The sequence below is a fragment of the Miniopterus schreibersii genome (assembly GCF_964146895.1).
Source record: "Miniopterus schreibersii genome assembly, chromosome: 12".
Lineage (NCBI taxonomy): Eukaryota > Metazoa > Chordata > Mammalia > Chiroptera > Miniopteridae > Miniopterus > Miniopterus schreibersii.
The window spans coordinates 35,270,110-35,282,762 of record NC_138112.1 but is presented as its reverse complement, the minus strand read 5'-3'; the positions used below and the strand labels follow the sequence as shown (position 1 = coordinate 35,282,762).

Sequence of the window (12,653 nt, the reverse complement as noted above, 5' to 3'; positions counted from 1 at the left end):
CTTCATATTGTTACAGTCCTTTTAAACTACTTTCACAAATGTTGCCACACTTAATCCTTGAAAACTCTGAAAAGAAAGAAATGCAGATACCATTTCTGTTTTTGTCTCTTTCAACATCTCTTCAAAAAGGAAGCAGAATAAGATTGATGGTCCACTTAATGGTTTGCCTAAGGCCGTTCATTCAACTAAAAACTAAGTTATACTGATTAAAGACCTACTATATGGCAAGCACTGCTATAACTATGTGGCAGCATCAAATGAGGCCTCAGTGACTTCTGGACCTTTCTTTCAAGGCTCTTTCAAGAATAATTATTCTTGCCCTGGCCCGTGTGGCTCAGCTGGTTGGGTGTCCTCCCATGCACTGAAAGGTTGCTGATTTGATTCCCCATCAGGCACATGCCCAGGTTGCAGGCTCAATCCCTCGTAGGGGGTGTGCAGGAGGCAGATGATCCATGCTTTGCTCTCACATCAATGTTTCTCTCCCTCTTTCTCCCTCTCCCTTCCTCCCTTCCTAAAAATCAATTTAAAAATCTTTTAAAAAGAGAATGATTATTCTTCCCAACCTACTCTCTGAGTGTGTGTGTGTGTGTGTGTACATGTACATCCAAATTGGCTAGTTTCACCCACTTATTTATTTCTAATGATTATACTATCCTAAAACCTCACAGAACCTCATATTATTCTATTATTCTCTGGTATGAAAATCCATTTTGTCTTATCCCCCTATACCTAGATTCTGAAAGGGTTAAGGCTGAAGAATCAGATTCCATCTGACTTATCCACTTCACACTCAACTCCTATAAAAATCTGCACTTCTACAGAAATTGATTTTCAAACAGTTCCTCCTCCCCATTTTATAAAGTCAAGGAATCTTCATTTAAACAGAAAGCTTATGAGCAAACCCAATATATAAAAAAGACTGAACTGAAGCATCCTAGATGAGGAGACAGGGTTGGGGAGGTGGTATGTATCTTGTCATCCCTTCTTCTCCATCTCCCGCATTAGCCCTTGGCTTTAGAAAATTCCCTCAGAACAAGGCTAAAGATGATTTACTATTTGGCAGGATCAGTTAGAATTATGACTACTGAACATTTCTTTAGTCCAGAACTATTTTTAGTACATGCTAAATGCATTTTGGCCTTCAAGTAAAGTATAGTTCCTTTAAGCAGGGAGGATGATTCACTGGAAAGAGAAGTAAATTGTTTCCAAAATAAGTTGCATAAAAGGAGGAGAAATAAAATAAATAGTATCACGTCATACACTGTCTTAAAGAACTCTCAAATGGATATGAAGAACCAAGGGAAATATTTTCAACTACATTTTCCAAATACTCTGGTTAACCTTTATCAATGGCCATATATCAAAATGGGTAATCTAAACTGGAAATGTCAATATTCATTTCCTGGGTTTCAAGTGCAAAGTAACACTGTCAAGAAGTTGACAATGACAACCAAAATAACTCCTAATGAGAAAGTTAGCCTGTGACCTTGAAGATACAGAAATGACTTCTAAGAGAAATCAAATGTCAGAATTTATTTGACTTGTGTTTTTAACCTACAAGAGAGTATCTTCCTGGATACTAAGGTGGGGTTTTTTTTTGTTAATTTTTTTTTTTTTTTTAATATATCTTTATTGATTTCAGAGAGAGGAAAGGAGAGGGAGAGAGAGAGATAGAAACATCAATGATGAGAGAGTCATCGATCGGCTAGCCCACAACCCGGGCATGTGCCCCGGCTGGGAACCGAACCCCAATTGCCTGGATCCCAGGTTGACGCTCAACCGCTGAGCCATGCCGGGCTGGGCAAGCTGTTTTATTTGTTTTGTTTTGTTGTTGTTGTTTGTTTTTATTTTTAGAAAGGCACTACTTAATTTATAAGGCAAAAAAACAGAGTGATAAAAAGTGTACATACTTTATAATATTTACCTGTGTTGACTGTATTACTGTAAGGTCATTAATATAACAAAATCCTGCCCCCATAGCAGAACGAAGTCCTGCAGTCCCAAAAGTCATTCGGCAACAAAGACGATCCCGCAGTTCCTTGTTCATTCCATTTCGTAACAGATTTTCAATTTGTTCTTTTGTTTTGGGATTCTATAAAAAAAAAGTATTAAAACTTAATCAAGATCATAAGCAGATTCCTAATATGAAGTTTTTCTGAGGAGCCAATAAATACTATGCATATATCACAAGATTCTACATTCACTATAAATTCCGTAGTGCTATTTAGTATTAATATGTATAATAAAATAATACCTGCCATTTACTGAGTCCCCAAAAGAGCCTGTGGTTATTTACATTAAGGGTGACTCACATTATCTCTAATTGTCACAGTTCTTTTCATAACATGTTCAAGAACGTTTTTTAAACAAATTGATAAACTTAAGAGCTATGGATCCAAAATAAACCTTAGTCAAAAAACGACATCACTTAAATTAGAGTCTATATTAAGTTTTAAAAGAAATATAGAAGCTACTGGGTATATGCCATCAAAACATGCCTACCAACTACCTACCTAAACCTCTGCAATTCAAAATGACCAGATAAGCTACTGTTCTTTCAAGTCACAGAAAACTTCTATTTTATCTATAGTAAGAGTTGACCATAAAAAGTTCTTAGGTGTTAAATGTGGACTTAGTTAAGAATGAGAATGAAAATTCAGTCCAAACATGGCTTGTGAGGCAGGACATGCCAACAACTATATTTTAGGATTCTGTATTTCATTAGTACATACTTTAACTTATTTTCATAAATCTCAAGGATGTCTGTGACTAAAAGTAGTGCTTCACAAGAAAAACTAGCAAGTTTCAAATAAAATGCAATTTTAATAAGACCAAAACTTTACTGGAATTTTCTACTATTTTCTTTCTAGGAGAAAGAGTCAAATATTAAGAAAGTAAGGTGAACTATAATATCTGCTTCAATTCTCAGTGCTTTATAAAGCAGAGGTTTTTCCCCCCAAAGGACATGAATATTAAAAAAATAAATATACTTTGGTGTGAGTTGTACTGTAGCATAATATCAACTCTCTTACTGTTAAGTTTTTCTTTATAATTATGTAAAAGATCCTTGATATTGGGGGGGAAGATGTTTAAGTCATTTGTTTTATGTAAGTGTGAATCTAATTTTACAGAAACCACAAAAGGAACTTATTTTTGTAAAATATGACATTTCTACTTAGAGAACATCTTAGGCTGTATTTAATATGTTATTTTATTGTTGACTTTCATTCTGTTAAGAAGCTATAGCTTCTGAAATTCCTATGGAGTACTATTTAGAGATAAGTTAATAGTATCCACATTTTCAAAAGTTATATACTAAGTATTTATACAGTATAAGAAATATAATACTTCAATTTTGTTTGAGTGCTTTCAACCATTAAAATAGTTTTGACTATTTGATTTTTTTTTTTAAAGGAGCTATTTAACTTCCAGGGTTATTTTTATTTGAGTAAGTGAAAAGCAAAACAATCTTTTAACCAAATGGGAAATTTAAACAAAACTATTCCTAGATTATGCCTTGGTTACTTTGGAGAAAGGAGGAAGGGGGAAGAATGGGATCAAGGAAGTGAATATGGGAAATGAAACTGAATCTGTAATTTGCTTATCTCTTTAAAAAAGAGATCTGATTCAACTTTAGCAAAATGTTGTGATTTAACAAAATGGAAACTGTTTCTCATTCTCTGTATTTTTAAAAAAGAAGAGAGAAATCCATTTATTAATAAGTCTCAATACTTCTTAATTTTCTTAGAGGGCTCTATAAGCACTCTAATGTAAAACTTTGATACCCATATTTCTAGAAGAGTCTCCAGGCTACCTACCCTCCACAACTCCAATCATCACATCCCAATTACATACTGCAGCCAGATTAATCGTCCAAGAACCAACAATAGAGTCCAATTCTGGTCACATCAAATGTAAAGGTTAGGAAGGGTGGGACCAGGTTCCAAAGGGCAGAAAAGTTGAAAACCATTTTGGATTCTAATATTCTCTTTATTTCTCTGAGTCTGAGTTTGTGTATAGGTTAAAAAATGGAAATAACTACCTCAAACAATCTTTAAGAGGATTAAAGAGACTTTTTACATGGAAGCATCTAGTATAATGTTTGGCATATGATTACTCAAAAAACACTAGTTTTTCTTCATCTATTCATAACTGCCACAGCAGTCCAAAAACATACATTATACTTTAGTTTTTAAAAATCTCTTCATTGTTCTTACATGCTCTTTGTTCAGTTTCATTTGCTGATCAGTTTCATTTTCCATTTTTTAATTTCTCCCATCTTGAGTTTTCTACCTCGATTTCCATTATCTATTCCTATCCTACTTATCCATCAGGGCCCAGCTCAAATTCTACTTTTTATGGAAGGGCTTCCTGACTTTGAACTCCTATTGCTCTTAAGAACTAGCAGTCAAACAGCTGACTACTTAATTGTTCTTAGTTTATATTTTAAATTTTATTTTTAATTATTAATTACAAACTACATCAATACACTTTCCTTGTATAAAAACTTACTAATAATATAGATAAAACTACAGACATCTTTGACTATCATCTTCATTCCCAGACTCCTGCTTTGGGGGAGCCAGTACTGATGTGATGCATCCGTCCAGAACTGTCCCTTCATCTACATACTTAGGGAAATGTAGTTTTGCTCTCTTTTTATTATATATATATGTGTGTGTGTGTATATATATGTTTATATATGTATATATATGTATATATGTATATATATTTGTATATATATACATGGTATTAAATTGTACATGGTGCACTATAACTTGCTTATTTCACTGACTATACCACGCAGGTCCTTTTAGTACATGTAGATCTACGCTCTTCTTTTCAACTACTGCAGTTTATTTATCCTTTGCCCTATTATTGGTGGGCATTTACGTTTTCTCTAATTTTTACTTGCATGAATAATAAAATACTTCAGAGGGAAAATTACATGAGAAAATTCTGAAGCAGAAACCAGAAAATAAAACCACCACTTACAATGAATTTATTGAAGAGATTTTCTAACAAGATTCTGGTTAGCTGAAAGCGAAAATGCCTTTGTATGTAAGCAGCACAGTATTTTTCATTTACACTATAATTTTCATACTCTTTTGAGCACTAAATATGACCATTTTCATAGTTTCATTTGTTAAGATACAGTGCTCACTAAATTATTTGGTGTAAAAGATCCCACGCAGAATTGGATACACTAATATCTTTTCTTTCCACCAGCATTAATCATTTTCTCCATTAACTCCCAACACCAGAGGGCAGCAGCCTCAGTACTAATTAACAATAATGCAAAGAGTGATTTAATGAAAAAATACTCCTTTAGTAAAGTCTGCACTAAATTACTAATCGACCTTTTATTTGGGGAAAAAATATTTCTTAAAAAAACAGAACAGACATACAAGTAGATAAAAAACAATTAAAACAAGCAAATAATGTTTGTTTTCTTTGCATAACTTAATCCTTGGTTAGTCATTGACATTCAGATTTTTCTGGAAAGCTGGTATGGGTTTTCTCTGTTTTTGTATATATAGGCATATTTTCTGCCAGTCTTCTCTTAAGGAGAATGGCCAACTGAGAGCTGTTTTTAAGAGGGGCTTATTGTTCTGCAGACTTTGTTAGCACTAATTACATTACATAAACTTTTAAAAGAATAATGAAAACTAATAGCGTAATGAAATTTAGGAGGTGTAAAGAAGTGTGAATTAGCTCCCATTTTTCATAGCATGTATTTGACAGATAATATCTAAAATAAATCAAGGAATAGTGGTACTCGCATATTATTTAGTCTTTTGATGGTAACCATGAGAATAACTAAAAACAAAGTTAAAAATGGCTTCTAAGGAGCAAATTGCAGATAAGAAGAGGAAGTGAGAAACATTCCTTTATAATCCCTTTTATACTATTTTTTATCATAAGCATGTTTTTTTTGAAACACAAATACATTAAAAGAAAATGGTAGAAACTGGGGAAAATGTAAAAAATTTGGAAATAAAAAGAAAATTTTTATTTTTAAAAAGGGAAATAAATCCAAACTCTCATTTGTATGTACTAAATTTCTTGGACAGAAGGAGAATGTTGTTGCCAAGGAGACCAAAGCAACTGTTGAGAAGCAAATTTAGCTCTTTAAAAAATTTCATGGTAATTTATTCTGCTGAATATTACATCCAATTCTAGCTTTTAAAAATGCCAGTAAAATGGTTTTAATGAGGTCCTTGAAACACAGTATATGATATGTCACTAACATTTACTAAATATGCAGATTATAGAGTCTAGTACAGTGACAAGAAAATTAGAGTATAGGTCAAATGACCTGGGTTCTAGTCCCAACTCTACTACTTAAAAGCCATGTATCTTTGAGCAAGTCATTTTCCTTTTCTGAAACTAAATTTCTTTACTTGTAAAAATGGGATAACCACTACCTAGCCTGCCTACCACTCAAGGTTGCTGTGAATATAAAAATTTTTTAGATCATTTTACAAAGTTTGACACACTATACAAGTAAGTTCAAGTAGTAAGTACTAATATTTCCCAAGGTTGATAAAGCCATATGTATTCTGTACTTTTCATTGATTAAATGCCAAATTAAGTAAAGTACTACAAAAATGTGAACAAAACAATGTAATACGAACTATTATTGTAAAAGTTGGATTGAACTAGGTGGCGGATCCAAACTCTGGTTCAGGCTCTACCACAACTGGATAGCTTCCATAATTTCTTTTGGTCTCTACATGGTGAAATTGGACTAGACCACCTTGAACTAGAAGTGCTTCATGGTATATTTTCCATCACATGATGATGATTTAAAAGGGAATTAATTCACCACATTTTTATCTGGGCTATATTTTGCTTGAAAAAATTTCACTGCTGGATGTCTGAAAGTCACTGGCTTTGATTGAAGTCTTTTATTTCTATTTTCAGGCATTTCGTAACCTTATCTAACCTAATCTATCTTTAACTTTTCATTCTACTCTTTCTCAACATAGACCTACATTGAGACCAGAGTGCTCTACTCACTATTTTTCATAACGTCATGGCCAATTTCTGTCTCCACATTGTTGTCAATATTTAGCTGTTGCTGCTACAGCTGGCTGCCGGTTGTGGCATCTCACTCGCACCAAAACTTGGCCAATGCTTAATACCCTGGATATAAGTTTGCTTTCAAAGTTAAAATATATAGTGGATCAGAAACAGGAGATAACTGTCATGTTAAAGAGAACCTAGCTTCTAGGCCAGCAAGACTGGTCTGTAATTTGATAGAGTGTATGAAAACATAGAAAGAAAGAACTAGGAAGGAAGTGAAAACCTTGGTTAGCCCTAGGGCATAGAAGGGACAGAGCACTGTAGAAGAGTCATGTGTGTATTGCATGGAGGAAGAACACCTTGATCTATGGACTTGTTGGGTTCTAGTGGTAGGATAGTACTATCTTAGAGATGAATGCATTCTTGTACTTATTGCAGGCTGATGTTAAACATATGCCATATATCTGACACCCTGTGATCTGATTTCATAATCTCTAAAAATCTTCTGATTCTTTTACTCCCCTTATGGTGCATCCATAAAATGCCCTGACTAGAGACAAATCCACTTATGTTACATTTGTACCATAAATTAATGAAATAGAAACTGATGAATTCAAACATCAGTTGCTGTGACCTTGCCTCAGTCTGTCCTGAGACAAGGCAGAATAAAAAACTATTCTGAAGGCATAGGAACCAACAGTCAGATTCTGGACTATGGTAGATTTACCAATAGAATGCCCTCACTGAAACTATATGAGATATTCCAAACTACCCAATAAACACCTTGTGTTGCACTATTTTCTTTTTAACACTTACACACACCTTTATTTATATAAGGCCACTAAAAACATATTATAGTTGACTCTAGAGCATGTGGTTGTTAGGGGAGCCAGCCTCCCTAAACTCCCTGAAGTTGAAAATCCACTTTTGACTCTCCCAAAACTTAACTACTAATAGCCTACTGTTGACCAGAAGCCTTACCAATAACAGTCAATTAACACATATTTTGTATGTCACATGTATTATATTCTGTATTCTTATAATAAAGTAAGCTAGAGAAAGGAAAATATTAAGAAAATCATAAGGAAGAGAAAATACATTTACAATATTATATTTATTTTTAAAAGTCTGCGTATAAGTGGACCCGCAGAGTTGAAACCTGTGTTGTTCAAGGGTCAACTGTAAAGGCTTTCTATGACCTGGTCTCTACATGCCTTTCCAACAATTTCTCTTTGTACCCTAAGCTACAGCAGAGACAAATGTTCTAAGTACACACATATAAGGATAACATTCACTTGCAATTTAGTTATCCTTGCTGAAGATACACATTAAAGTTTTAATCTCTGCTTGGAAAAGTCTAAATTTTAATTAATTCTGAAAGTTCAGCAGAAACAACACTTTTTTCATGAAGACTTTTCAAAGTACACCATCCCACCAAGGCTAAAACTAGCAATTTTGGTGACTTAGGCAAGTAGCAAATGGCCCTCTGATCAATTTATAAATTATGTGCCTCACTTAGAGTCATTAGAATCAGTGGCATTTGGTAGGTTCCTTCTTTCATTAACTAGGTAATAATCAGGTATTAAACTCAGCTTCTCTATGCTAAAAGACTACATATGCTGTGAACATGTAATGTGATAAATGCTATAAATCTGACCTATTATTTTATATTTTTGCACTCTATATTTCAGTGCCCAGGAATACAGCCTAGCTTACCTACACTATCAGTCTACAGTATATACACCTTTATTTACCAACTAAAAGTATTTTCTCCCATTAAGAGAGGGATTAATTAATCTTTATTATTTTTATTAAATAATTCTAAAAATTATTTAAATCTGTTCCTCTGTTAAGGGCACCTATTAATTGCTCGCTGTATTATATTTGTGAGCTTTTTTTTATCTTTCCTTCTATGTTCTTTAAAGATATGATCCATATCTATTTCATCTTTGTATTTCCCACAGATTTTCAGCCAGTGCCTTGTATATATAGAGCATTTTAAATATAAATTAAGATTTTCTCTTCCACTTTCAATGAAGGCTGGGTCTCCTCATTCTGTTTATGTGTATTCCATCTTCTTAGAAAGTCTTCCTTGACCATCCCAGTCCACAGGTCACTCCTACTCTTGAACTCCTAAAACAGCTGTCTATAAATCATTTAATTGCCACTAAAACTACTCTAGCATTATCTTTTTATGTTTATATGTATTTTATAGTCATTTTCTATTTCAGTACATTCCAGCAATATCTAGGCACAGCATAGACAATCAATCTTTAAAAAATCAATCAAGAGATTCATTAAGAAAAGTATACTCAAAACTGGCACCTAAAGAGAACAAAATATCTCATCCATGGCAATGAAAAACAAACTCCTATTGTTTAAGGGCCAAAGGCTTTGACATAGACTATAGTTACCAGTAAGTTAAATTGTGTTAGAATTCTACAAGTGTCTTTGAATTTCATAAATCTTCCTTTCACTTTAGGGAGATATAAGTACAACCACATGCATTTACTGACAATACCAATGAAAGCAGATGACTTTAAACAAAAACAAATAACTATATTAAACATATAAGGATAACATTTATTTGTAATTTAGTTTTCTCTCCTGAAGACAGTCACATAGTTAAGTTAGTTTGTAGTATATATCACTTTACTGTATGCTAAGCCTTAGCTCTTTTATTTCTATTAGGTTTCCTCCTCCCTAATTGACTAAAAGCAGAAAAGCAATCTTTGAATCTTCACTTCTTTTGTATCCTTCCACAGCAAGGAACTATATTCACAGCAGGCATTTTATAAATACTGGTAAAATGGCTTTACCAGTACATCCTTATGTTAATTAATGAGATATCACAGATTATGTACACTTAATTAAATACACACATATATATGTAACCAAATCCTACAGTAAGAGAGTTGGTTCTCTAGTTTATTTCCATCAGAACACTCTAGAGCAGTGATTTTCAACCCTTTTCATCTCATGGCACACAAGCTAATTACTAAAATTCTGCAGCACACCAAAAAATATATTTTTTGATGATCTGACCAAAAAAAAAAAAAAAGAGGTATAATTTTGATTCATTCACACTGGACAGCTATTGTGTTGGCTGTTGTCATTTTTGACCATCTAAGGGAAAAGAGGTCAGTGCCCCTGACTAGTCAGGTATTGCATGTTTTAAAAATTCTTGTGGCACACCTGTTGAAAATCGCTGCTCTAGAGTCCTGCTACTCAAAGTGTGGTTCACACACCAGCAGCACTGGTATCACCTGGGAGCTCATTCTGAGGCAGAATCTCAGGCCCTACCCCAGGCTTCCTAAATCAGAATCTGCATTTTAATATCCCCTGCTGATCTGTAAGCACTTCAACGTTTGAAAAGCACTGGTTTAGACTCCAGAGGAAGAATGAGAATGTCCAAGATGCATATGATCAAGTAATGCTAACTAATTCGTGATTGCTTACTTGCTGGTCTTCCTAATCTGCTAACTGAAGGCTTGTTGAGGGCAGGAACCCTTTCCTATCTTCCTCATCAGTAGTATTCCCTGGACCAACAGGCCCTGGAATATTACCTGTGCTCAGTAAATTTTTTAAAGTTTTTTTTAAATCTTCACCCGAGGATATGTTTTCCTTTTTTTAGAGAGACAGGAAGGGAGGGAGGGGGTGGGGGAGAGAGAGAAACATAGATGAGAGATCGTGAGAGACTGGGGATCCACCCCACAACCTAGGTATGTGTCCTGACCTGGAATGACCCTGCAACCTTTTGGTGTACCAGAGATGCTCCAATCAACCCAGTCACTGTGTCAGGGCTCAATAAACATCGTTTGCTGAATGCGTGAATGACTAAGCAAAGTGAAAATAAAACTTTTTCACAAACCTAATCTTTTAGGAAATTATTTGTACAACATGATTTCGCATACTACCACACTAATTATTTAAGTCAGTATTATTCATTCCATTTTAAATGTTGCCTTCTCGACTTCAACAATGCATTTAATACACTCGACAAAGCAAAAGCTTAGATCACCTTCCTTTGTTGGAGCCACCAGGGGCCTCTTTTACAAGTGAGGTAGCTGCATTTTCATTCTGCTCTCACAGATCCATCCCACATGCCCGCACCAGATGAAATCACCGCAAAACTTGGAGGGGGTGGGGAGAAATAGAGGAGGCATGGGTAAAGCAAAAACCACTCTGTATCGAAAGCATCATATAAAAAACCTGGACAACATGATTTTTTTGAACAGGATACTTCCAGAAAACAATTCCTGGCTAGGGAAAGGAGGAGGTTAGAGAACCCTTACCTTTCTCAAGAGCAAAAGGTGATACCATGGAATGATAAAAGACCAGCGGCTACCTAGCGACGAAAGCTGGAAACACACTAGACCAGAGCTAAAGCGGATAGCGGTTAGCAACGTCGGAGAAAAACCACTTTCAGGTTTAGAGAAGGAAGTCAAGGGAAAAGAAAGGGGAAAGGAAATAGCTCTATGGCGGGTACAACTTGCGATGATGACGAATTATTATTTATTATTATTATTATTATATTTGAGAGAGAGAGATGACATGCACTTGAAGGGAGGGGGTGGAAGGAAGAGAGGCGGCGATTGCACTCACTGCAAAAGGAAGCGACTAGAGGCAGGCGTCCCTGCCCAGCTCAGACGGCCCCAGGGAGGCAGCCCAGGCATAGGTGGGTGGCAACGCCCGGCTCCCCAGGCTCCCTCCCGGTGGCCTGAGCCATCTCCTCTGCAGCCGGCCGAGACCAGGTGGGGACAGGAAGAGGCGGACGGTGAGGGTGAGGGCTGCGGGAAGAAGGCGCGGATGCTGGGCTGACCAGGTACCCACCTTATCCCAACGGAGCCACTGCGCGATGGCCGTGTCTAGCTGAGGGTCCCCGGTGTGGTAGGGGGCGTGGAGCAGGTTGGAGTTCAGGTCCCCCTCTGCGTTTTCAGCCATGGCAGGCAGGCTGGGGTGTGCGAGCCAGGGGGGCCGATGAAGACGCCGAGTTGGGGGAGCCTGAGGTACGCTCACCAGGGTCCGGACGCCCCCTCCTCACTGAAGGGCATCGGAGACCAGCCGCAGGATGTTCGCGCCAGCTCCTGCCGCAGCTCTGAGAAGCAGGAGAGAGGAGGCGGCTGCGGCCACTCGCTCCTCGCCACACCAGCTCCTGGGCTGCTTCTAGGCGAACGGGCTGAAGCGGTCGCGCCAGGAGAGAACAACAGTCCCAGATGCCTGGGTCTTGGCCGCGGCAGCCGCCGCCGCCGCCGCCGCCGCCGCCGCCCTGGCTACCTTAGGCTCCGCCCCTCGCGCCTTGGGCCCCGCCCCTCCCCGCCCCAGCCGATTTAAGCCGGGTGTGTGTCGCTTGAAGCAGGAACGGGGTAGCGCGCTCCTGATGTCTCAGCAGTAACGCGTTAGGGAGAAGTGAAGCACGCCTCTTTTTATTTTTTAAATGGCGGCCTTTCGCCACGGGTCTTGGCCTTGTTACTGTTCCCACACACTCCCACGCGTCTCCTTTTCTTGACCGGCTACCACGAGAGCGCCACCTCAGCGCTCGCGCTGCAGGTCCCCGGCGTGGGCGGCGTGCGCGCAGGCCCCTCTCCAGTTTCGTCTTGGGGCACGTGCCTGGCGGCCGGGAG

General features: G+C 37.2%; 1 protein-coding gene across 1 annotated transcript in view; it reads right to left on the bottom strand.

The window, feature by feature from the left end:
• Window positions 1–12,335, bottom strand: part of PGM2L1 (phosphoglucomutase 2 like 1) — a 32,910-nt gene extending 20,575 nt beyond the window's left edge. The window contains exons 1-2 of the mRNA XM_081152975.1: window positions 11,863–12,335; window positions 1,925–2,092 (exon numbers count right to left, since the gene is read on the bottom strand). Coding sequence (XP_081009101.1) covers window positions 1,925–2,092; window positions 11,863–11,973 — 279 coding nt within the window. The 5' untranslated portion in view covers window positions 11,974–12,335. The remainder of the gene's footprint in view (window positions 1–1,924; window positions 2,093–11,862) is intronic.
• Window positions 12,336–12,653: the final 318 nt, after the last annotated feature.